Genomic DNA, 26,440 nt, shown 5'->3' on the forward strand with positions numbered 1-26,440 from the left:
GTTTATTAAGGATCACTCAGTGTCATTTAGTTCTCACAATTACCTTGGGAATTAGAGATGATTTTTCCTATTTTATAAATGATGAAACAGAAATACGAGAGGTTGTGAATCTCACCCAAGGCTACACGTCTCATGTATGGGAGAAACAGTATTGAGCGTTGCATTCTTATTCCCCCTTGAACATGGCTCAGACCCATGCTCCTCACTCTTCACCATGTTGGGATGCGTACATGGACACCCAGCAGTGAGAACTAAGAAGAAATCATGCTGTTCCTATCCCCAGTGCCTCAAACAGACAAAGCTTGGCATAGGCTTGTCCTCCACTCCCCAATCTGCAGACCCTAATAACATCAAGAACTTGAACCCAGGAGCCATAACAATTTCAGTTTCGCACTCTACAATCCAGTGAATCAAGGAGTAGAAAGGAGAGGAGACTGAAGAGAGAGGAAAATAAAGAGAGTGGAAGACAACTAGGCTGTGGGAAACGTGCAGAATTAACCCTGTGTCAGTGGCAAAGGGTCTTTCCTCTCACTCTTTCTCCTCCCAGGCCTGTTGAGTATTGACCAGACTTAATTCCAAGTCATTCACTTCTTAAGAAGAGGTGTCTAAGAAAAAAAATAGGAACTGCTATTTCCTAGCATAGTCCTTATTAAATGGACTCTATAATTTGAATCATAGCCCCATTCCTTTCTAGATACATAACTTTAACCTCTTTGTGCCTGGCTCCCCATCTGTGAAAGGGGTGCAACAACATTACCTACCTACTTCATTGTGTGGTTGTAAGGATCAAATAGACAATTCAGATGGAGCTCTGGCATTGACTAATGTTCAAATACATGTCAATAGTGATGATCGTGGTGGTGGTGGTGGTAGTGGTGATGATGCTATGGGACAGTTCTGCCTAGAGGACTCCAGGAGGGCATTATAGGAATGACATTTGAGCTTGGCATGAAACAATGAGGAGTTTGCTGGCTGGAGGAGAGAGTAAAGGCTATTTAGGGCATTTCAAGCAGTATGTTTGAAAAATTACAGGTCAGCAAAGTAGCCTACCTAGAGAAGAACAAGCACTTCTCTGTGGCTAAATTCATTGCATTCTTAATTGTTTTAGGGATTTCTTAAGGGGATGGGGGGTTACTTTGAGAATCAGCTTCATCGAAGAGACTGCTGAAAACACCAAGTTGTATCTTAGTACCAAGAGACCTCACTTAGAAGAAAGACAAGAGAGAGAAGCCAAGACCACGTTGGAAGCATGGACCTCTGGATGTAACTATTTCTGCTCACTCTCGGTGTTGGAAGTGTCAAACCAGTAGATTTGGCTCCTGTCCCAGGTAGGTCCTCCCTGGAAAGCAGACAATGAAACAGAATTCAGTGAGCAAGAGACACAGAGGGGAGCTAATACTCATGAAAGAGGAAAGGGGAAGGAAGCAGGGCCAGCTAGGGAGAGCCTCAGACCGTGATGCAGCCCCATAGTCCCCCGCCACTCGGGACGTGGTGGGGTGGTGCTCTGGGGCAAAGACTGCCCATTAGAAGAGGCCCCAGTGGGCAAAAGTGACCAGGTCCCGATGCTCCTGCCATGCTGCTTCTTTGGCTTGGAACTGCCGAGGAAGAGCGTGGCCTCAGCACAAAAGTTAAGGTGGCTCTTGAAGGCGCTCAGTAGCTGGAGGCTCTCAGCCAGCCCTGCCCCTTGCAGCTGAGCAACGTGTTTTATCCTGAAGGAAGATGGGACAAGTGCGTCTCCCCGGGCACCATGGCCCCTCCGAAGAAGTGTCTTCTAAGAGAACGCCATGAATGGGAGGTGGAAGAAGGGAAGTAGGCTTGCTCACAAGGACACCTGGGTTCTGCCCCCCACGCAATGTTAGTTGTTATGGTGACAATGTCCTAACCTCTCTGGGCCTCAGTGTCCTCACCTAAGAAGGTAGCATGGGGTGGGGGGGGTGTGCTCCATTTGCAATCTAAGCAAAATATTTTATTCTGGATAGCAAAAATTCTTATTTAGAAATCCCATGGGATTAGAATGGCACTCAGGGGATGGATTCTGCCTGAATTTGAAGTGTGGCTTTAGCACTAACTAATTGTGTGACTTTGGGTGAATTATCTCTGGACCTTGGTTTCCTCGGTAATATCTTTAATAATAATGCCTACCTAAAGGGTTGAAAATCGAAAGAGAAGAAAGCATTTAGAATAATGTCTGACACATAGTGAATACTCAGGAAATGCTCATTATGGTCCCACATACAAATAGTCTTGAAAGGACTCGGAGCTTACTAAGAATTTAAGGGGCGAATGGGTCCAGGTTAGGTCTCACAGCAGCCAAGTCTAAGAAACAGTTTAGCCCTGCTTTTTGTATAGCCTCATTTCTGAGAAAGGGTAAAAAGCATTTTTTTTTTCCCAGAGTACAGTCTGCATTGCTTCTGGATTACCCAGTAAGAAAAGCCTCTTCTCATTCTTTTTCTGATCTGATTGTTTTCACCTCAATGATTTTTTAATTGAATGTTTTTAAAAATTGTTAATTGAGATCTGTTCCCCTGACCATTTAAAGTCAATGAATCTCAAACAAAATGCTTCAGAAGCCCATAAACATCATTGCCTGATGCAACCTGCTCAGTTATTAACTTTGTATTCTTTTATTTTTTGGGGTATTTGACAGCCAGGATTTCTTTGCTTTAACCACAATGAGGCGTCACCCGTAAGTCAGCTTCACAACCTGGGCGGGGGGCGGGGGGTGCTTCTGCCCAATTTCTTCTCAAAGGCAGGGTTCCCATATTTTCAGACCTTTGATTAAAGAAAGACAATGTGCTTCGGAAATTGATTCCAACGGTACAAAACCCAAAGAGCAAGACTATTGTCAGTCATCAGAAGGAGCGTTTGCAAGTGAAGGAACAGGAATTTTAATGACGGGGTGGGCTCTTCCAATCCCAGCAGAGCAGCGGAGCTGTTCGCTTTGAAAGGGGGGCATCCTCCCCACTGGCGAAGGGATGCGGACGGGAATCTGGGACAGGGAGTAGTGCGAGTGGCGGGGGGTGGGGGCGATGGAAGACAACGCGACAAGCCTTGCTCTGATCCTCTGAGCAGCGTCTTTGCCAGATCAACGGTGGGGGCGTGCTCCTGGGTGTCAGGAGTCACCCTGAAGCCTAGGAGGGTTTTCAGCAAAAACGGTACATAATGTTTCCATGAGGATGTTTTGTCTTGTTTATCAAAAGAAGCAGCACAGTTGAGGTCCTGTCACCTTTGAGAACCAATGAGTTTCTTCTTCTCTCTGCTCTACACTTTAAATTACTTGGATATTAAAGAAATGCGATTGTAGACATGAGACAGGAACTGAGCATCCTGTTTATTTCCCTAGAGGCAAAAAACCCGCCCCGAACAGAAAAACGAAAAACACAGGACACCATTGCTGAGGGAGAAACAGAAATCATAGCTGCTGGACTCTGTGTTTTTTCCCCAATTTTTCAGCTCCCTGATTATCCCAATTTTCTTCCTGTGGTTACCACACTTCTTTCCTCTTTCTTATTTGTACGTTTCACCTCCCAGGAGAACTCCGAGATCTCTCTAGTTCTCCCCTTTGTCCCCTGAGAGGGGTGTGGTCTAGTGGTTACCCACCCAGTTACCTGCACACACTTATTAATCATGTAAACGCAGGCAAATTGCTTCCCCTCCCTCTACCTCATTTCCTCATCTGTAAAAGGGGTGTAACAAGTCCTGTATCACAGGATGGATGTAAGGACTCCATGCGAGAGCATGTATAATGCATCTAGAATCAATGTTGGCTCTTTCTATTATTCTATCTTCTGCCCTCACCACTTCTCAGATCCTATACTACTCATTTTCTAGCAATTTAAAGGAAAAGGAAGCAGAAACTGGAAGAGAAACAGAAAGGTGAATGCTGGTAGTAGTTTCAAGTCCATGGAAAAATTTCTAGAATTTTTGCATAAGGATCTAGAACAATCATTTGAGCTTCTGTAATTCATATAGGAAAAGAGGTAATCCAGGCCAAGCCATTCCTAGTTTTTCTGGTACCTGTGATAGCCCTGATTAGCACTCATAGTCTTAAAAAGGGATATGGACTAAAAAATTGATTGATTTCTGGCTTCTGTAGGCCACAGGCAGAATTTAAAATATACTAATATGACTGTGGGTAGGAATGAGAAAGGTTGAGAGACACAGTAGTAAAAAAGCAAATCAGTTCATTTCCCCCACTGCATCTAAGAAGCATTTTCCTAGGCTAACAGTCCGATGGCCAATCTGAAATCAGATTGCCATTGCCTGCTTTCCCAGGTATTTTATGGTTCATAAAGCCTAAATATTTGCTATTTGGCCCTTTAAGAAAATGTTCTTTGACCCTGCTCTAAAAAATAAAGACTTTAAAAAATAGAACCACAATACTATTCTCATACCTCAAAAATTAATAATAACTTACTATACAGTAACTTAAAAGTTTTTAGGACTTTCTACCTTTATAAATATGCCTTCATATTTGTTATCTCCTTTGAATCTTACAAGTGTGTGAGATGAAAATGGAAAACTTTAATGTCATTTAAATCCCTTTTATATGTAAAGAAAAATGTGAGCATAGAGGATTTAAAAGCGAATTCATCAAAGGCAGGCAGCTAATAAACAATGTGAATAAGATTGCCTCTGACTTACTGTGGGAGGGCAAGCGGAAGTGGGATTCTGCAGTGCATGAATGATAAATTCCCTGTGTGTTTCTCAGTTGCTCCATTTCAAGAGCCTTTGGGATCTATATTTTAGACATGACTTGGAGTTAATTTAAGGTGAGCCTCCTCCAAGTAGTAAAAATAACAGAATTTTTATATTGAGTGAGAGAGCCCATGGAACCACTCTAGAGTTTGAAGTGCTAGAATGGCATCTGGAGACAAATCTTGCAGTAATCCTGTTTGCTAGCATTTTCCTTAGAGAAGACCAGGATGGATTATTTCATGGGTCAAAGAAAAAGGATGAAATGGGAGGTGTGGAGATTCACTTTAGTTACACAAGCATCCAGAGTCTAGGGGTGCAAACCAGCTTTTTTGGTCCCATAGAGCTTTAAGGCTGGAAACAAAATAAAACCCAGGCTTTCTCATGAGAAACCTGATGACATTTATATTGGTTTGCCCATAAGATACTACACCTTTGGAAAGAGAATCCATGAGAGCTTTTAATAGTGGGAAATAGTCACAGAAAATCTGATCGTATTTTGGAAACTATAAGAAAATTAGTTTCTATTTTCACATGACCTGAAACTCTATAAAATTAAAGGTCATCACCAAAACAGCATTCAGATTGTTTAAAAGGAAAGCTGGTTGACTTTCTTTAAAGAAATTGAAAATGTTGTCCTAGTTAGGCAATTAGCTCCTTGAGGTTAGGGACCACTGCTTGTTAATCTTTGTATTTCCGGGGCCAGGTCTGATAATGAAAAGGAAACTATGCCCCTGTATAATAACTTTCCAGTGAAGAATCCAGGCAGACACCACCTTAACCAAGTGATCAAGGTTAACATCACCACTGATAAATCATGGAGGTATCACGTTAGCCTGCAGTAGGCTGAATAACAGCCCCCAGGCTGATATCCAGGTCCTGATCCTTGGAACCTGTGACTATGTTATATAGCAAACCTTATGTGGCAAAAGGGACTTTGCCGATGCAACTAAGATGGGGAGATTATCCTGGATTCTCTGGGTGGTCCCAGTATAATCACATAAGTCCTTGTAAGAAGGAGGCAGAGAGAGATTTGACCATGGAAGAAGAAAAGGCGGTGTGTGATGACAGAAGCAGGTTGAAGTGATGTGGCCAGCAGCCAAGGAATGCTGGAAACCTCCAGAAGCTGGAAGAAACAAGGAGCACTTCTTCTTGGAGCCTCCAGAAGGAATCAGGCCTGCCAGCACCTTGATTGTAGCCCTATAAGACTCATTTCCAACTTCTGGCAGTCAGAATTTTAAGAGAATAAATTTCTGTTGTTTTAAGCCACTAAATTAATGGTAATTTATTCTGGCAGCAGCTAATACATACCCCCTGATATGATGTGCTAAGAAGAGCATTTCATGTGTATGATTTTTCTCTCCAAAATTGGTATCCTCAGTCTCATAATGAAAAGATATCAGGCAAACCCAAATGGAAAGATGTTCTACAAATGACCTAACTGGTACTCTTCAAAAGTGTCAAGGCTGTGACAAAAAGGAAAGTCTGAGGAAAGTCACAGATGAGAGGAAATTAAAGAACCGTGATGACTGAATGCAGCGTGGTATCTTGGACTGAATCCCAGAACAGAAAATGACAGTTGTAGAAAAACTGGTGAAATCTGAAAAAAGTCTGTAGTTTAGATAATAATATTGTACCCATGCTAATCTCTTAGTTTAATAGATGTTAACAATAGAGGAAACTGGGTGGAGCATATATGGGAACTCTTTGTACTGTTGTTGCACATTTTCTATAAGCCTAAAGTGATATCGAAATAAAATATTTTAAAAGGAATCCATTCCAGCAATGAGGTGTCTTGTCAGATCTGTTATCAGAAGTAGAAATAATACAGCAGTGGGTTTCAGAGGGTCTAGGGCCACAGTGATCAGATTCTCCCAGGAGAAATAAAGAAAGATCTGGAACAAGAGATGACTGAGGTTAGAGGGGAGGTGCCACCCTCTATTGCCTTAGGTGCCACCGGGTAATACTAATGCCTCAAGCTGTCCAGAGCAGAGGTGAGGCAAAATGCCCTTGTATTTTTCACGAAGGGAGCATTCACAGCATAGAATAGTTCAGTGGCAAATAATGTTCACTGAATTGATTTGACTTGCTCAAGCTCACTGAGCAACTGGGGAAATGGAATACAAATTGTCTTATTTGCAGGTATATGGTGGCTGGGCAGGGAAGTTCAGCTCAAGGGAGTGGGGAAAATGGGTGAAATAGGTGAAGGGGATAAATAGGTACAAACTTCAAATTATAAAATAAGTTAGTCATGGGGATAGAAGTACAGCATAGGGAATATAGTCAATCATATTGTAATAACTTTGTATGGTCACAGATGGTAACTACATTTATCATGGTGAGAATTTTGTAATATATGTAATTGTCAAATCACTATGTTGTATACCTGAAGCCAATATAATGTTGTATATCAACTATATTTCAATTTAAAAACAAAGAGAGTTCAGCTCATTTATATTTTAAAAATACATATATTTTATCCAGAAAAGATACATTGGTGTCACTGAATAACAAATGGACTTCAGTCTCTACAACTTTTCTGATTTGACCATATTTTCCTTTCTTTCACACCACCTGACCACTCAAGGTTCAACTCAGGTTAATAGCACTTGCTTTTTCTGGCATTTCTTTTCTGTTTTATTTTGTCTTTTTGGTGCTTTTCTCTTCTCCTCTCCATTCATTCTATTTAACAGGTGTTATCTACTGCTGCATAACAAATAACCATGAAACAGTAGATTAAAACAAAAAGCATTCAATTAACTCATAGTCTCTGTGGGTCAGGAATTTGGGAATGGCTTGCCTGGGTGGTTCTGGCTCAGACTGTCTCTGGTTATAGTCAAGCTATTGGCCAGGGCCGTAGTCATTTGAAGGCTGGACTGGGGCTGGAGGATCCACTTCCAAGATGGCACACCTGCATGGCTATTGGAAGGAGGCCTCAGTTCCTTGATGTGTGGACCTATCCATAGGGCCACTTGAGTGTCCTCATGATGCGATGGCTGACTTCCTTCAGAGTAAGCAATTTAAGAGAGAGTGCATGGAGGAAGTTGCAATGTCCTTTGTCATCTAATCTTGGAAGTTACATACTATCACTGCAGCCTCATTCTGTTAGAAGTCAGTCACTAAATACAGCTCAAACCCAAAGGGAGGGAAATTAATCTCCAACTCTGGAAGGAAAAAGTCCCAAGAACTGGTGGATATATTTTAAAACCCCCATACTAGGTCTTCTCTCAGCTTGGCTCCCACTGAGAGTTTGGTCTTTCACACTAGGCTCTCTCTGGGCATCTACATTTCCTTCTGCAGCTTCGAGTGACTCCAGATAAAGCCTGACTCTTTCAGAGAACTCCCCGCTCATCTCTCTCTAAGTTTCCAAGTCTGTATTCCTTCCATTTGTGATGGGATGTTTGCCCCTGTATTGTAGCAAACAGCTTAACTACCATGAGTCTGGGACAATTCCCAGCCATTATCAGGGAAATCAAAAAGCCCCACTTCAGTGGGCCTTCATTCAGCTTCAAGTTGGTCCACTTGCTAGTTCCATCCTGAACTTGAGATGCCAGTTCCCTAACTGTTCCCAGTTCCTGCCCTGGTTTCTTAACCTTTCCTGACAGATCTCCGTAATGCCTAGATCAGAACTTCTCAGACTTTAATGTGCACATAAATCCCTGGGTACCTTGTTAAAATGAAGATTATGATCCAGGAGGTCTCGGGTGGGGCCTGAGATTTTGTTTTTCTAACAAGCTCTTGGATAATACCCATGTCTCTGGCTCAAGGACCACAATTTGGGTAGTAAGGGCCCATAGCAACAATCTCCTAAATGTGCTTCCTTTCTTACCCTCTCCCTCCACAGAAGACAAGGTACAATATTTCCATGCTGGCATGATCTCTGGATTGCACACTGCCTGCTTCATTGGTCCGCAGGACAGCAGAGTGTTGTGATCCCTGGGGACCTTGTGGGAAATACTGATTCTTGGGTTCCATCCTCAGAGATGCTGACTCAGAAAGTTTGGGGGAGGGCCTCAGAATCTGTGTTTTTAAGAAGCACCCCAGGCAAACCCTCCTACACTGCTGGTGGGAATGTAAACTAGTTCAACCACTGTGGAAAGCAGTATGGAGGTTCCTCAAAAAACTCAAAATAGAAATACCATTTGACCCAGGAATTCCACTCCTAGGAATTTACCCTAAGAATGCAGCAGCCCAGTTTGAAAAAGACATATGCAACCCTATATTTATTGCAGCACTGTTTACAATAGCCAAGTTATGGAAGCAACCTAAGTGTCCATCAGTAGATGAATGGGTAAAGAAGATGTGGTACATATACACAATGGAATACTATTCAGCCGTAAGAAGAAAACAAATCCTACCATTTGCAACAACATGGATGGAGCTAGAGGGTATTATGCTCAGTGAAATAAGCCAGGTGGAGAAAGACGAGTACCAAATGATTTCACTCATCTGTGGAGCATAAGAACAAAGCAAAAACTGAAGGAACAAAACAGAAGCAGACTCACAGAACCCAAGAATGGACTAACAGTTGCCAGAGGGAAAGGGACTGGGGTGGGGGGGGAGAAGGGGACTAAAGGGCATTACGATTAGCACACATAATGTGGGTGTGGGGCACGGGGAAAGCAGTATAGCGCAGAGAAGACAAGTAGTGATTCTATAGCATCTTACTACGCTGATGGACAGTGACTGTAATGGGGTATGTGGTGGGGACTTGATAATGGGGGAATCTAGTAACCACAATGTTGCTCATGTGATTGTATATTAATGATACCAAAATAAAAAAAAAAAGGCAAAAGTTAGAAGTATAATGATAAAAAAAATGTACTCAGGCATCTCCATGTGATAACTTCTCTGCATTTTACAGTGTATCTTCTTCATACATTTTCTGAAATATATTATTGTAATGAAAAAAAAAAGAAGCACCCCAGGCAATCTTGATGACTTTTTTAAGAGCCAGTGTCTTATAAGCTAAAGCTCAACCTAAACCTTTAACTGTAAAGTCTTCCCCAGCAGACCCATTCTCCCTTACTTCTCATGTGTTACTCCTCTTCAAACCTTTGTCCCATGTGCGCTGTCTCTCAAGCAGACCCAAAGCATCTCCCTCTCTTTACTCTAGTTCCACTTACAAATTCTACCCACTCTATAATTAATTTATCTTGTCTGTGTATGTTTATTGTTTCTCCACATAGCTGCTAGCTACTGAAGACCCAGTGCCATACACACAACTGGTGAGAAAAGACTTTGTCTCCACTCCCTTTGGTCCTGTCAAGTCCTCCCATCCTCACAGATTCTACCAAGTCATTCCCTTCCCCAGCACCCCCAGCCCCAGCCCATATTCAAACTCTATGGAAAATCCACTTTTCTGGAAGAACGGAAAATGTGGCTCTCTTGACTAAAATAGAAGTGACACCCCTGCCCCTACACATAAGAAAGGATACTGAGTCACACTCTAATTCTATTCAGAAACTGGAGTACTTGAGGACAGGGACTTTGCATTTTATTTGTTCTGTTTTCTTTGTTCATAAGCCTTAGGCATCTCGTGCTCACCATTAAATAAAAAGCTAAGCAAATGTCTGAGTATGTTTGCTGATCTGCCGGAAGATGACACATAATGGTAGGGATAGAAAGGGTCATTATAGCTAATTAGTTGAGATGACATCAAAATTCTCTAATTAGCTTTTTAAAACATCCTAGCTCCCACAAAATACTGTGTTGAAACTGAATATATCCTCACTCCTAAACTATCATAAGAACAGTCTATAGGGCTGTGACACATGTAACGCTAATGCCAGCCTTGAGACGTCACTATCTATCAGCATCAGCTTGACTTACATGGGAAGAAACACTAAGTGCCCAGTTGAATTTAAGAAGTGAGGGTAACTCATCCCACAGGGGTGTCTAAAGAAACAAAGGGAAGCAACACCCAGGAGTCCTCTTTGTGAACCAAAAATATGCCCCCATGGGCCAACCTTCTTAACAAGAATACAAGATCCATCACCATCTCACCCAAACCAGCCTCTAGCTGCATTTCACACTGCTCTTTCCCCTCGCTCTCTCTTCCAATCTAGATGGCCTTTCTGGACTTGTAGCTGTCCCCTGCTCAATGTTGTGTTCTTTCCTTTCTACCTCTATGCTAGGCATGTACCATTTTCTCTGCTCAAAAGGTCCTGCCAAACACTTAACGTTTAAGACCAAATGTTGCCTTCTTTGGAGAAAAGGCAGTTGCTTCATTCTAAGGAGGGGATGGAGTCTAAATCACAACTTTTTTGGTGTTTTTAAGAAGCAAGAGTTTACTTCTATTTCAACAATACTCAAGGAACTTTCAGAAGGTTGAAGGCCCAGGGACATCTGGGTTTAATATAATTTTCTAACCAGCTGTTGGCTGTTGCTTCCTCTGTTTCAAAATCCTCAGGACAACCACAGGCAGTTCCATGTCTTGCTAATTCTTCTAGTTCAAGGGTGGTTAATTCCTCTGAATTTTGACATAAATCTACAAGGCTATACCTCCAGGAATGATGACAAACACAATGCCACAAGCAGTCATTGTCATGAGGGAGGGAGAAAGGTAAATGATCACAGAAGAAAGCAGCCACAGCAATTTCAAGAAGCCAAGTTATATATAGATCCAGTATAGAAGGAACAGAAATGTTTGCAGAATCTACACAAAAACCCTCTGTGAGTGATTTTTTGAAACCAGGTGCTCCAACATGAGCTTGAGTAGCTGGGACCATGGCAGGTCTTATACCAAATAACGTATATCTCCATGTTATTTTTCTCAGGCTCTTGCCTGGAAACTGGTAGATGTTCAATGAACATGTTTTAAGTGACTGGAAGAGTTGCTGTTCATTCACCTGCATGAGTAGGACCTTTTGTCTATTGATCTGAGGTCAATCACTCTTCTGACCTTTTTGGGCTTTTCCAAAGTAAAATCACAATAATCTCTCTCAATCACAATAATAATAATAGCCACAGTAATAGCAGCTAATATGAATTGAGCACTTACTATGTGCCACATACTGGGACATTGTAGCATGGATAATTGCATTTAGCTTCACAAATTATCCCCCGTTTACAGATAAGGAGCTTGAAACTTAAGATACCAAGTAACTTGCCAAGGTAGTAAATGAGGGAGCTAGGATTTAAGCTCAGAGCCCAAATATGTACTAAGCTATACTCCTAGCCTCTAATCGGCACCACTAGGCTTCTGGTTAGAGACTCATTACTGGTGATGCTGATCTCCATCGACAAGCTCTTCCCCCTCCAGCCCCGCGGCATCAGACTCTCCTGCTGGTGAAAGGAGCACAGGCCCTTTGGTTTGTGGAAGTAGCGCTGTGGTGTTGTGACCTGCCACTGGAAATTTCCATGACAACACTCTTAGGGGCTTTCTGGGTGGGCCATGGCATAGTATTGAGTGCAAGCTTCTTTATTCCTCACAGATTCTTAAAACCCAAGCCTGCAATGGCATCACCTGTTACTAGCTTCCTGCAGTGCCTCGAAGAGCGGCTCCCCGCAAGCTTGATGATAGACCCTGTAATGCATCTATAAGTTGGCTAAGGGTCTAAGCTAAAATCTAATCATACCTCCTCAATAAAGCCTTTCCCAGCACCCTCTCAACTCTAAGTTATTTATTTCCATTCCCCAATTACTCAATATTCTATCTATAATTCCTTTATGTTCATTTCCTGACCAGGGCTTATGAGGAAATTTGCTATAAAACGTGCAAGCGTTCAATAAAAAATTACAAATAACAGCATCCAAGTGCCAATTCATATAATTTTGAAATCCAGTGAGAAAAGACCCATTTTCTGGAAAAGACTCCTGATCTTTGAGAGTTAAGAACACAGCTGGCTCCTGATTTTATTCTCCTTGGTGAAGGCAACAAGAATGGCCTGGCCATCTGCAGGGGGGAGCACGTGTGTGTTCAGCAGCTGGTTTTCCCTGACGGCAGGTGCTGCCGGTTTCAGTGCCGAGTCATGGGCCTGTTTTTCCTCAGGAGCAGTCCCCGTTCAAAGAGGCAGTGCGAAGGCTGAGTGCACCCGCTCACATCACACGGAGAATCCTCTGTTTTTAATTCAGAGCCAGGTGTGGTTTTAGAGCAACTGTAACATGTCATTCTAACAGGTTGGAAAAGATGAGAAAATGCGATATGAGTTCCACCTGGATTCATGGCCACAGTATTAGAAAGGCTTCCAGGGCCTCTGCAGAGGGCCAGCAACACTTGTTAAATACCTGCCACAGGTGCTGTGTCGCAGAGGAGAGAGGCCAAAGGTATCTGTTAAAGTCTGCCGGTCGGTCCTCATCTGGGGAGAGCAGGCGGCCGGGTAGTGATTGAAGTGTCCAGCAGGGGGCTGGCATTCTCTGTCTGTGAAGTAGCCCTCGTTCTCTTCAGAGCCTCGGCTCAGCAGAGCTGCCGTTTGCTGGTGAAGCTGGTGACGCGCAAAGCATCCTGCCTATAGGATTTGAGGCTTTCTCAGTGCAGGTTTTTTCCTACCACTTTAAACCTTCAGGTTCTAAATATCAAGGAAGACAGGAAATGCCGTGTGAAAATAGCAGGCCAAAAGTTGTTAGGACACTGCAGCCAGGGAGACTCAGGCTAGCATGGAGGTAGAAAGAGTTGATGGTGGATGGATTTAATTCTAAGCCTATCTGGGGGCTCAGTTTTTCTTGTTTTATTGCCAATTTGCTGCATTTAGAGATGGTCTGCCTTGGTCATGTGACAGCCAGAGCAGCACCAGCATCAAAACAGTGACAGACAGTTCTGAATGCCAGAGTATATGTGTACTCAAGAGTATTTTTATTCAAGAAGATGAAGTGCCCAGCATAGATTTTATCCTCATTTCCAATTGAAATATTTCAATTTCACTTGCAAAAGCAAAAGTTGAGAAACAGCATCTAAGGGCACTTTTTAGGGGGAAAATTCTAGAGGATGGCTCTGAATGATTGTTTTCTTCTGAACTTGGAAGTGGAACATTTCGTACACTGCAACATCTCCAATCACAGTGTGGATCTCCCCATGAACGACGACTGGTTCCACCCGGGAATCCTGTATGTCATCCCTGCAATTTATGGGGTCATCATTCTGATAGGGCTCGTGGGCAACATCACCCTGATTAAGATCTTCTGTACCGTGAAGTCCATGCGGAATGTGCCCAACCTCTTCATTTCCAGCCTGGCTTTGGGAGACCTGCTCCTCCTGGTAACCTGTGCCCCCGTGGACGCCAGCAGGTACCTGGCCGACAGATGGCTGTTTGGCAGGGTTGGCTGCAAGCTGATCCCCTTTATCCAGCTGACCTCGGTGGGGGTGTCTGTCTTCACGCTCACAGCCCTCTCAGCAGACAGGTAAGTCCTGGAGAGAAGTTGCTTTCTCTCTGCCTGTGGTAGATGCCCTGGCAAATGAGCTTCCACGTTGGGGCAGACGGAGCTGTTTGCACAAAGGGCAGTTTCACTCCAACTCAGATTCCCTCCCAGGCACGTTTTTGTTGTGGGGATTACTTCTTGAGTTTGACATATTGATTTAAGAAAAAAAAGTGAGTGGGTGGTGGGGACAAAAGGGGACAAACAAGAAAAAAGTCTCTGGCACCTCTGAGCATTAAGGTGCATTTTCTGGAGACAATCAGTTTAGCATTGCTTATTCCTAACTTCTCTCTCCTTGCAAAACTAATTGGTAAGAAAAAAAATGTCACACCTAACAGAGTTGTTTAAACCTCAGGCAAATGTTTCCTAGAAACGATTCAAAATATTCAGAGAACAAAAAAGTGCCACTGCATTTCTTCTTCAAAATATTCTTTCCGACAATAAGCAGCAGCTCCTTGAAATTCTTTGTTCTTAGACGGTTGAACTTTTCTCACAGCTGATTTTGTGTTTAGCTCCCTATAACTGAACAGTTCATGTGCTGATTTTTCAAGTCTCCTAAGTGAAATCAGACATTATTTGGATTTTTTTTTCCCTTGAGGAAAGCTCCATTCAAGGTCGAGTTTGAATTTTACTATCTTTATTGATGTATTTCTGTATACAGTGTCTTCAGTTTTTTGGGGTGGGGGTGGCTAGGGGAGAAATCCAGTACAATTTTATTATCCAGCTTTATTGTGGAAGTACACATATTTGTGAACTGCATTTCTTGTGTGACCATGCTGCTTCAAAATTCACATTTATTCATTCTTAAAAATTCATATTCATTCTTTGAACATTTATCAACTGTTTATCATGTCAAAACACTTACTTGAATTAGCCCGTCAGGAAATACCTGCAGGTTGCTCACACAAATTGCTGAAAGTAAGTATCTTATATACTTCTGAGCTCTAGAAATTGGACACAGTAATGAAAAGAGTCCAGATTCACCATGGACCATATGGTCAGATTAAGAAAAACTGCTACAAAGAACTAGAGACTATAAATTTTTATTTTAAAATCAACTGTATGTTATAGTGTTAAAGATACATAAGGATTTGAGATGTACTGGGAAAGGCATAGAAGCGGCTCTTGAAAGTTTATAACTCCAAAGAAATTGCTCCACATTTTAGTACATATGGTGCTGGATTCTCATTTTGTAGAGGAACAAACTGTCCCCAGGTGATCTGGCCTTGCAGAGTAATGGACAAATAAAGATAGTGTTATCACTGTTTGTAGACACGTGCTTACACTTAGCTGCCTGGAGTACACTGCTCAGCACACACAACATTTCCAAAGATTGAAAAATAGTAACCCAGAAACAAGGCTTGTCCATCATACTGACTGGACCGGCTTTCTCATTACCCCTGCTAGTCCAGCTCACTCTAACCCTGAGCATTTGCCCACCCGGCATAATGGCTGCAGGCAGTTTCACGTGTTGATTCAGAGCAGGCAAACTTGGGAGTGGGCAGGTCTGTGGCTGGTTACCAATGGCCGTGGGCACCTCAGGATGAGGGTAATATTCCCCATGGGAAGGTGCGGTTTGGGTGTCCGGGTTGGTGAGTGCAGTGGTATGGATGGTGTTTACTGTCTTCTTGGGGAGGTGGGTGGCAGGGACAGAGAGGAAGGTGAGGTGTGCGATGTGAAGAGGCAGCTGCCGGGGACTCTTCTCCTGAGTTTCAAAGCTGACCAAGTCCCCCATGAGCAGGAAGGCTCTTTTCCACACTGGGTTGTGCCCCTTGGCAGTTCTAGTGTGTTCTATAGTTACTGCTTGTCTTTCCCAGGTTCAGAAATTACTATAAGCATCCATATAACTAACTTTTTGTTTTTTGTTAAGGCTAATGGATCACCTGAATCGCAGATAGTATGTCTAGCCAATTTCAACAAGAGTAGGTACTTAGCTACTTAAGTAATGTAAGATGCTACTTACCTATTTATCTCATTTTTAAAGGCTATTGGAGTCTTGTAACAACCACATGAGGTTCACAGAGCAAATACACACACACACACCTGTATTTTTTTCTTCTCTTTAAGGTATGCTCTATACACACAGTAATGAACAAGTGTACAGCTCAATATATTTTTATGTATGTCTACATAACCACATAACCACCACCCAGATGGAGATATAGAATAGTTCCAGCATCCCAGGAGTTTCTTTTGTGTGCCTTTCCAGTTAGTACCCAACCCCATCGAGAGGCAATCACTATCCTGAGTTCATTTATCATAGATTCTTTTTATCTCATATAAATGGAATCACACTACTTCTGCTTGTCATTATATCTGTGATAGTCATCTCTGTCAGTGGCCACAGCAATGGTTTTTTCTTTTAATTTTTGTGTAGTACTCCATTGTATGAATATACCTCAGCTTATTTATCCGTTCTAACACTGATGGACATTGGGTTGTTCCAAGTTTGGGGTTGGTAATAACCTGCTCTGGATATTGTTATTCATGCCTTTTGGGGAAGAGAAGTGTTTATTTCCCTTAGGTATATGCCTGGGGCTGGAATTGCTAGACCATACTGGCCTTATATATTAGAAAATATTGTCAGAGTTTTCCAAGCTGGTAGTCTGTGTATGAGAGATGGGTAAAGGGTGAATCCGAATACCCTTCACATTGGACGATCATCACAGCCATTGGAGAGCTTAAAAATATGTAGATTTTTAGCCCCCATCCTAAATCTACTGAATCAGGGTTTCTGAGGTCTGAAGAGGCGTAGCCATATTCATCCACGCCTGCTGCTCTAGGCTGCCCAGCGATGCTGGTGCTCATCCTAGCCTCCCTTCGGCAGTCCTCTCCCTCCCCAGGTGAACTTGAGTCTTTGTTAATATGAAGAGAATAACACTTTTCTAGAAAAGTTGATACTGTTGGCACTGTGTCAAAGGCAGACTTTAAGGCAGTCCCAGAAACCCACATTCTCAGTTTTGCCCAGCTGACCAATTGCTGACTTGCATCCAAGCATCTTTACTATTGGTCCTCCTCATGTCCCCCACCCACCTTCTGTGCTTTCCTCCCCTTTGACACACTGGTGTCCTCACCCCCGGGGATTACGCTGGTGAGCCCCTGCTTCTGCTTCCTTGGTTACGCTGTGTCCCACCCGCTCTCCAGAATGCCTTCTCCTTCCCTGAACAGAAGACTCCACTTCCCATTCCATGTGAGATCTGGGCTTGCACTGCACATCAGCAGCCCTGCAGGTCAGGCGTTTTCTGCCATTGCTACCCGTGTAAGGGAGCTGGACCAAGGCGCCTAACTCCCTGACTTTAGTTGAATCATCTCCAAAATAATAGAGTTGAACTAGATTATTTCTCAGATCCCTCCAAATTTTAAAATCTTACAATTTTTATTTGTCATCTTGCCTATCATTTGGAATCTGGCTCAAGCCTCCTCCTTAAAGCCCTAAATTGGACCATTCTAGCCCAGATTTCCTGACCCTTTTCTAAACCTGAGGCTTATTATCTGAGACATGAATTATCTTGTGACATCTTTCATCTTGCTGTTTTGAAGTATTTCACTGATTTGTCTTTTTTTAGCCTCTCATATATTCATTGCTTTAACTTTCCAAGTAGATTATTAAAAATGTTGAGGGCAGAGATTTCTCATATATTTTTTTTTATGTTTTAATCTTTATTTATTTCATTGATGTATAGTCGATATACAATATTATATTGTATATCATGATTCAACAGTTTTCTCATATATTTCATATCTTCTACAGTACCTCACATGGTTCCTTGTACCCAATGGGTGATCAATAATTATTAATTCATTAAAATTATGATTAATTTATGCATATTTTTCTTCTTATTCTTATTGTTTTTTCCCTTTTTTGGAATTAATCTGAAAACATACTTGTAAAAATGTATCATGTAGGCACCTGCTTCTCTGTTTCTCTCTATTAAGCTCTCATTATTTGGGTAAATGAGAGAAAAGCTCTTTGTGAATCAGAAAGTAGATTAGGGGGATAAATAGATGGGTGGATGATAGGATAGATGGAAAGATGGATGGATGGGAAGATGGATGCGTGGATGGGTGGATGGATGGAAGAGTGGATGGACAGATGGACAGACAGATGGTTGGATAAATAGGTGGATAGTTGGATGAGTGGACATATTTTTTGCATACTTGTCTTTCCTACTAGATGCCCATCACTATATTAAGTGCCTCAGTATTATATAAATGGAATTTAAGACCTGAATTGGACCCTTAACAGGAAAAGGGTAAGGAGAGTTTGTGTTTTCTTTTCCAGTAGGTGTAAAGTTTAAGACTGGATTTAATATTGATAGCCTATATATATATATATATATATATATATATATACATATATAAGTTATATTGGGCCTGCTTCATTATTATTCAGTGTTATTTCTGCTAGAATGGAGCTGGCAGAATGAATTCTAAGGACATATAGAGCAGTTCCCCTGTAATGTGATCCTCCTTTGATTTCATGGAAAAGACTATTCATAAGTTTTCCCTTCCCTTGTGATTTGGAATGTGTAAAGAAACAGGAAAAGTGCTGTATTTATGCAAACTTCTTGAAGTACAGATTCTTTGAATTCATTGCAAGGAATTTATGAGATAATGTAGTTTTCAGCCTTTCCTGACCTCTAGAGCTGCATGGTCTTACATGGTGGCCACTAACCACATGTGGTTATTTAAATTTAAGTTTAATATAAATAAAACTAAAAATTCAGCTGTCTAGTCACACCAGCCACATGTCGAGTACTCAGTAGCCACACGTGACTCTACTGGACGGTGCAGACACAGAACATTTCCATCATTGAGGAAATTTTTATTGCACAGTGAAGAAGAGAGTGCTCTGTGTCTTGGGGTCCAAATCTCCTCCCCGAGATCCATGTTAGCTACTCTCTCATTGAGGGTATCGGGAATTCCTCTGATCGGTAAATATCAAATGACTCCCACCTGCATGGGCCCTTCCGATCTGTAAGTTATCTTCTACTGGAAGATACCCAAAAGTGAAGAGGGAGGAAACCAGGCAGCCCAATACAATCACCAGTCATCAGTGAGCATGTTAGGCCTCCCATTGATGAGATTTTGAAACTTTCTGAAGAATACATGTGGGTCACTCTCTGGGTCTGCATTATGAACTTCTGTCTGATCCCTCCATTCTCTTTCGCCAGGCCCTCTTCCCTCGGCCAGTCTGTCCTTTCTATCTTCCTATACTTGCTGAAACAAACACTGCTCTAGCTACGCTCTTCTCACTGCCTTCCACATGTGCCACCTCACTTCTCCCCTCTCTGACTTCATTTCTCCTCCCGAGGGGCTGGGCTCTAGTCCCTCCATCTACCCAACACCCACCAGTTCTTCAAGGTACAGTTCAAGTCCCTTCTCCCCTATGGAGCATTCTCTGATCTTCTGCTTTCACTGATTTTTTTCTTCCCTTTCCCAAGATGTGTTTACCTGTAGTGTTCATTAAATACCAAATCCATCCTACATTGCATTACTAGGCCCTTTTTTACAGGTGTGTTTTCTACTTCGTTAACCATATGGGAAACTCCATGGGGTCTGTGCCTTCTACAACATCCAGGCCCACCTTACATCTAGTTTGAGGACAATAACTACAGCTTGCTTGATGTTTGAGCAGCAACAAAATGATAAAGTCCAGCAGCTACAAGTAGAAGTCATCTTAAAATTCAAACCCTTCTTTGACACAGAGACCAGAAGAGGTGGTGGATGGAACTGGGCCTTGTCACAACAAATTCAGAGTAGAGTCAGACTTGAACCCTGCTTTCCTCATTCCAATTCCCGATTCCTCCGGGGGAACAGGAAACTGTTCCTCAGAAACCATCAAAACACAGTCTGGTTCCTTTTCCCTTCTCTGGACAGTGGGAGCTACTGACCCCAGACCCTGCTGTTTTGAGGGAAGAGACCCCAAGTGACTCCAGGGTGCTGCCCTTCTGAGGGACGGAGCCTTCCAAAGGCTCCCCTGTTGCCCTAGAGGCCCAGCTTCATGGATTCTGAGGAGAGTGGCCCTTTCTCACAAGAGAAGACAACTTCCGTTCTTGTAAAGCATCTTTCCCAGAGAGTCCCTCTGTTGGAGTTTACAGGAGCCACCAGGCCATAGCTTCTTTATAGTATGATTTTTTCGGAGGCGTGTGCTGCCTGTCAGGAAGGAAACTCTCCCCACAGCGATGGCTCTGCCACAGCTGCAGGCAGGCTCAGGGAGGGCTCAGGCGGCAGGTGCCCTGGAACTGGGCTTTCCCAGGGAGGCCTTTCAATCGGAGCGCTGCGGAAAGAAGGACAGCAAAGAACATTGACCTTGCTTCTCACCCGTTATCTTTTAAAGTGATTAACGAAGGATCGTTTCTGGCAACTTAATATGCATAGAGGCAAAAAGGCACAAACTTGGTCATGAAACAGAGCACAGCCTGAAAGCATTGCCTGCTGACGTTTTCTGAATTTGCTCATCAATAATATCCTTTGAAAATAGACTAAATTTGTCTTTTTGCACTCAAGTCCTCCAAGTGTGTGGGGTTTGCATAAATTCCCTCTTAATCAAAACACATGCTTTGCTGAATAAAAGAAAAAAAATCTCCATTCTTTTTTCTACTTCCCAGTAATAGAACAAGGGATTTTGCTTATTACAGTCATCTTTGAAATTCTGGTGATTAGTATCTGATATTTGCTGCTACTTGAAATCATTCAATTTGCCTAGGAACCCCTAAGTGGCTGCTGATTCATTTTACACATTAAAAATCACTTTCTGTAGCAGGTCTGCACTGGCTACTCTGTCTAGAGGAATTACAACACTATTCCATCATCCAGTTTCTTTTCTCAGGTTGACTGAGATGTAGCTTACACACGAGAAACTTCTAAGAGTACATTTCTATGAATTTTGGCAAACTTTACAGTCATATAATGACCACCACCACAATCAAGTTACAGAATGTTTCTGTTGCTCCCCAAATTCCCTCATGTACCTTTGTAAACTATATCCCCTTCCTCCACCCCCAGCTCCTGGCAACCACTGATCTTTTTCCAAAATGTCATATGAATGACATCATAGAGCATATAGTCCTTTGGGTCTGCCTTCTCTCCACACATGCTGCTGCACGTTATCAGTAGCCCATTCCTTTTCATTGCTGAGTAGCATGCCATTGCATGGCTGTACAGTTAGTGTACCCCTTCTTCAGTTAGTGGGCATTAGGTTGTTTTCAGTTTTGGGTGATTATGAATAAAGCTTTCATAAACATTCATGTACAGTTTTTGTGTGGATGTGTGTTTTCATTTCTCTTAGGTAAATGCCATCCAGTATGATTTTCTTGAGAATTATTTTGTTCAGTTTTTGTTTACTTATGTACTGTCTTCTAGCACTAGAATCTAAGCTCCAGAAAACAAGAGGCTATCTCATTCATTACCACAGCCTCTGACACTAACATTGCCCCTAACCTGTAGGGGTGCTTGCTAAGTTTGTTGACTAAATGAATGGGTGGATATGTGAAGGAAGGAATAAAGGAATGAATGAATTCTGGTCGGTCCTACTGAGTGAACCTGAAGTACTGGATTATGGTCTGTAAATCATGTTCATCCCCTTTGATGGTTTACAGAGTGACCACTGTAGAACAATGGCTCCAGCCCCGGATCATGAACCTTATCCAGGTTTTAGGGGGACTGTTTGGAAGGTGCTTTTTAAGAACAAACAAATAAAATTATGAATACAAAGTTAGGTAGAGAAGTGAGCATTTAAAAATATTTAGAAATCACATATTAGGTTTGGAAATCATAGTAAGTTACAAACTTAAATAAGTTGATAAATTCCACAAACATCCCCACATCCAGAAAAATAGCATAATATCTATTACCTGCCTAACACATGTCTGTCACTTGTGTTTTCTTAAATATTTTGTCTTCATCCTCACTTGTCTCCTCTTAAAATGACAATTTTTTGGTGATATCCTTTTCTATAGAGAAATTAGAATCGGCTTACTAATAACAAGAAGGTAGAAAAGTTTCAGCTTCAAAACTCTTTTTTTGGTTCTGCCATATAAATGTGTAGGTTTATTATAAAATGTTTAGTACTATTTGTGAAAGCCACTATGAAGTTTCTTTCCTGTATGGGCTGTAAAATGTCACAGCATTTCAAGTTTTCATGTGCCTTGAGTAATCTTAAATACTCATTTAATCGAAGACACGTTAACCTGTTTGTCAGGGATGTGCTTGAATCACGAGTCAGAGTTATCTTCATCAATGCTGGTATTTTGCGGGTATGCATAACACAAGTGACTTTACACAAGCGTATTTGCTAATTGTAAGTTGGCCATGGATTTCTGCCCTATAAACATAGACACTCTGGTAAACTTGATTTTACTGTATATTTGGATTTAAATCTATTATCTTATCATTCGTTTTTTTCTTGGTTGGTCTCGTCTGTTTCATTATCCTTTTTCCCTCCCTTCTTGCCTTCTTATATATTAATTAAATATTTTAATTATTCTATACCCCTCCATGAATTTGTTAATTATACAAGCTCTTTTTATGTTCTTCTAAGGGCTACCCTAGAGCATGTATCCGCTATAAGTTAGTACTTCCCTATGTCCCAGACACTGCAAGGATAGTAGGATACTTTAACTTCATTTTCATTCCCTCTTGGCCTTTTGTTATTGTTATTCAGTATTTTCATTCTCTGTATTTTAAAACTCACACGACATTATTTATTGTTTTACATACATTTACTCACATATTTACCTTTAGATTTAGATTTATTCCCATGTTTTCCTTTCCTGTGGCTATCCATCCCTTCCTGCATCTCTGTGATGTCATCTGAGATCATTTTACTTCTACCCAGAATGCCCTTCAGTATTTTATTTAGTATAAGTCTAATGGGAATACACTTTCTGTTCTTGGGCATCTAAAGATGTGTTTATTTGATGTAATTTGGGGGGGATATGTTCACTGGGCATAGAATTCTAGGCTGGCAGTTCTTATCTTTTACACTTTGAAGTTACCATTCATTGTCCACTGACTTCCTCTTGCAAAGTCAGATGTCAGTTTTATTGTTACTCCTTTAAAATTATTATTATTTTTTCTCTTTGACAGATTTTAAGATTTTTCTCTTTATCTTTGGTTTTCAGTGCATTGCTCTGTTGCATTTACGTATGGTTTGCTTTGTGTTTTTCCTGCTTGAGAGTCACAGCTTTTCTTAAATCTGTGGCTTGAAGGTTTTAGCCAGTTTTTAGAAAGTTCTCAACCATCACAATTTCAAATATTGCTTTTCTTCCATTGTCTTCTCCCTCTCCTTTATGCTATCTACATAAAAAGAGAAGAACTGTAGGTTAACTTTATGCTTTTAAGTTTTTTCCTCCTTTGGTTGTTTTTGCTTTTATTGAGACAGGAAATTTCATACCAGGGTCAGGCCTCTTATGGAGCAGTATTTTTAACACAATTGCATTTCACCATGTCCCTTAGATTTCCCACTCCCTTTCTGCATTTTCCATCCCTTTTTCTCACTGTAATTCACTCTGGCCATTCTCAGCTCACCAATCCTCTCTTCAGCCACATCAAGCCTGCTTCTGAAGCTCATGTAATTCTTAATTTCAGTTATAATACCTTACATTTGATTCCATCTTGTCATTAATTTCTTGAATTAATCCCAATATATTTAAAAATCCCTGTTTGGTAGCTCTAACATGTGGAACTTCTGTAAGTCTGTTTCTATTATACATTTTCTCCTCTTGTTTATTTTATTTTATTTTATTATGTTTATTTTGCTATCATTAATGTACAAGTACATGAACAACATTATGGTTACTAGACTCCCTCTATTATCAAGTCCCCACGACATACCCCATTACAGTCACTGTCCATCAGAGTAATAAGATGCTATAGAATCACTACTTGTCTTCTCTGTGTTATACTGCCTTCCCCGTGCCCCCCCCACACACATTATGCGTGCTATCATGATGCCCCTTTTCCCCCTTATCCCTCCCTTCCCACCCATCCTTCCCAATCTCTTTCCCTTTGGTAACTGTTAGTCCATTCTTGGGCTCGGTGATTCTGCTGCTGTTTTGTTCCTTCAGTTTTTGCTTTGTTCTTATACTCCACATATGAGTGAAATCATTTGATACTTGTCTTTCTCCACCTGGCTTATTTCACTGAGCATAATCCCCTCTAGCTCCATCCATGTTGTTGCAAATGGTAGGATTTGTTTTCTTCTTATGGCTGAATAATATTCCATTGTGTATATGTACCACCTCTTCTTTATTCATTTATCTACTGATGGACACTTAAGTTGTTTCCATTTCTTGGCTATTGTAAATAGTGCTGTGATAAACATAGAGGTGCATATCCCTTTTTCAAACTGGGCTCCTGCACTCTTAGGGTAAATTCCTAGGAGTGGAATTCCTGGGTCAAATGGTATTTCTATTTTGAGCTTTTTGAGGAACCTCCATACTACTTTCCACAATGGTTGAACTAATTTACATTCCCACCAGCAGGGTAGGAGGGTTCCCCTTTCTCCACATCCTCGCCAACATTTGTTGTTGTTTGTCTTTTGGATGTTGGCCATCCTAAGTAATATGAGGTGACATCTCATTGTGGTTTTAATTTGCATTTCTCTGATCATTAAGGATGTAGGGCATCTCTTCATGTACCTGTTGGCCATCTGAATTTCTTCTTTGGAGAACTGTCTGTTCAGCAACTTTGCCCATTTTTTTAATTGGCTTATTTGCTTTTTGTTTGTTGAGATGCGTGAGCTCTTTATATAATTTGGATGTCAACCCCTTATCAGTTATGTCATTTATGAATATATTCTCCCATACTATAGGATGTCTTTTTGTTCTACTGATGGTGTCCTTTGCTATACAGAAGTTTTTTAGTTTGATGTAGTTCCACTTGTTCATTTTTGCTTTTGTTTCCCTTGCCTGGGGAGATATGTTCATGAATAAGTTGCTTGTGTTTATGTCCAAGAGATTTTTGTCTATGTTTTTTTCTAAGAGTTTTATGGTTTCATGACTTACATTCAGGTCTTTGATCCATTTTGAGTTTACTTTTGTGTATGGGGTTAGAAAATAATCCAGTTTCCTTCTCTTCCATATAGCTAGCTGTCCAGTTTTGTCAACACCAGCTGTTGAAGAGGCTTTCATTTCCCCATTGTATATTCATGGCTCCTTTATCGTATATTAATTGACCATATATGCTTGGATTTATATCTGAGCTCTATAGTCTGTTCCATTGGTCTGTAGGTCTTTTCTTATGCCAGTACCAAATTGTCTTGATTACTGTGGCTTTGTAGTAGAGCTTTAAGTTAGGGAGCATAATCCCACCAGTTTTATTCTTCCTTCTCAGGATTGCTTTGGCTATTTGGGGTATATTATGGTTCCTCTTCTCTTATTTTTTGGCCATTTTGTTTTGACACCCAATATCCGAGGCAATTTTTGTTTGACTGCCTGATTTTGTATATGGAGAACTGTAAATAATCTGTGACTCTGGATGGTATTGTCTTCCAGAAAAGATTAGCTTTTGCTAATCTGGTGTTGAGCAGATTGGAGGCTGGGCTTTGGTCTTTGTGAGAATTCATTGATTTCCTGTTCACCCCTACTACTAGGGTGCATCCCTTTAGCATCTCAGCTGAAACTCTGGGGTGTTTACCTGGTCTTCTCTCTTTGGTGGACCCTGAACTCTGCTTATTTTTCCCCTTTATCCTAAAACTGCTAGAACTCTGCTCAGCTTTCAGTTTCTGTGCTGCTGCTTGAAATTTGGTAAGTGCCTTAAGGGGAAAATGATGCTGAGTAACAGTTTCATCTCTTTACACTTCCTTTCTCTCCAGGATTTGGGGAGCCTCAAATCCTTCCTGCCTTGGTATTCCTCTGATGTTTTCAAAGAGATTTTTTAACTTCATTTCAGAAAGAGATGGTCAGCAACAAGCTAGTTCATTGTTACCCAAAGTGGAAAATCCTATACTACCACCTCTCATAAAGATCTGACATGCTGCCCTCAAAACTGTCCACATCCCGGTTCCTGCAAAGGGGACTGCAGAGCCACCTGGTCAGACCCATGGGATCAGCACACACAGCCTCAAATTATCTCAGCAACTAAGATTCAGAGAAGTGAGCTCTGGCTAACCTCCAAGTGAGTAAGTCAGGAATCCCGGCTGAGGCCTGCAGCAGTGGACACTGCCCAGTCTCATAGGCACATCAAAGCCTCTGGGGTGTTTCAGCTAGGCCCGGACTCTACGCCCCAACAAGCAGAAGCTAGAGCTGACATTCAGTTATGCAGTAACTGACAAACAGCTGAAATTTCATGGGCAGGAAAGAGCCCAAATGTTCCTAAGGTATATTTCCTTAAACTTCACTTCTTTATTACTTTTTCTTTTTTTGTATTGTACTCAGAGCAGCTGGCC

At 41.5% G+C, this 26,440-nt stretch overlaps 1 protein-coding gene across 1 annotated transcript in view; it reads left to right on the plus strand.

Annotated features, from left to right (window-relative positions):
- Positions 1-13,127: 13,127 nt before the first annotated feature.
- The window catches only part of GRPR (gastrin releasing peptide receptor), a 39,937-nt gene continuing 26,624 nt past the window's right edge, over positions 13,128-26,440 (plus strand). The window contains exon 1 of the mRNA XM_017651905.3: positions 13,128-14,034. Within this exon, the coding sequence (XP_017507394.1) occupies positions 13,622-14,034 (413 nt within the window). The 5' untranslated portion in view covers positions 13,128-13,621. The remainder of the gene's footprint in view (positions 14,035-26,440) is intronic.

Source organism: Manis javanica, chromosome X (assembly GCF_040802235.1).
Source record: "Manis javanica isolate MJ-LG chromosome X, MJ_LKY, whole genome shotgun sequence".
NCBI lineage: Eukaryota > Metazoa > Chordata > Mammalia > Pholidota > Manidae > Manis > Manis javanica.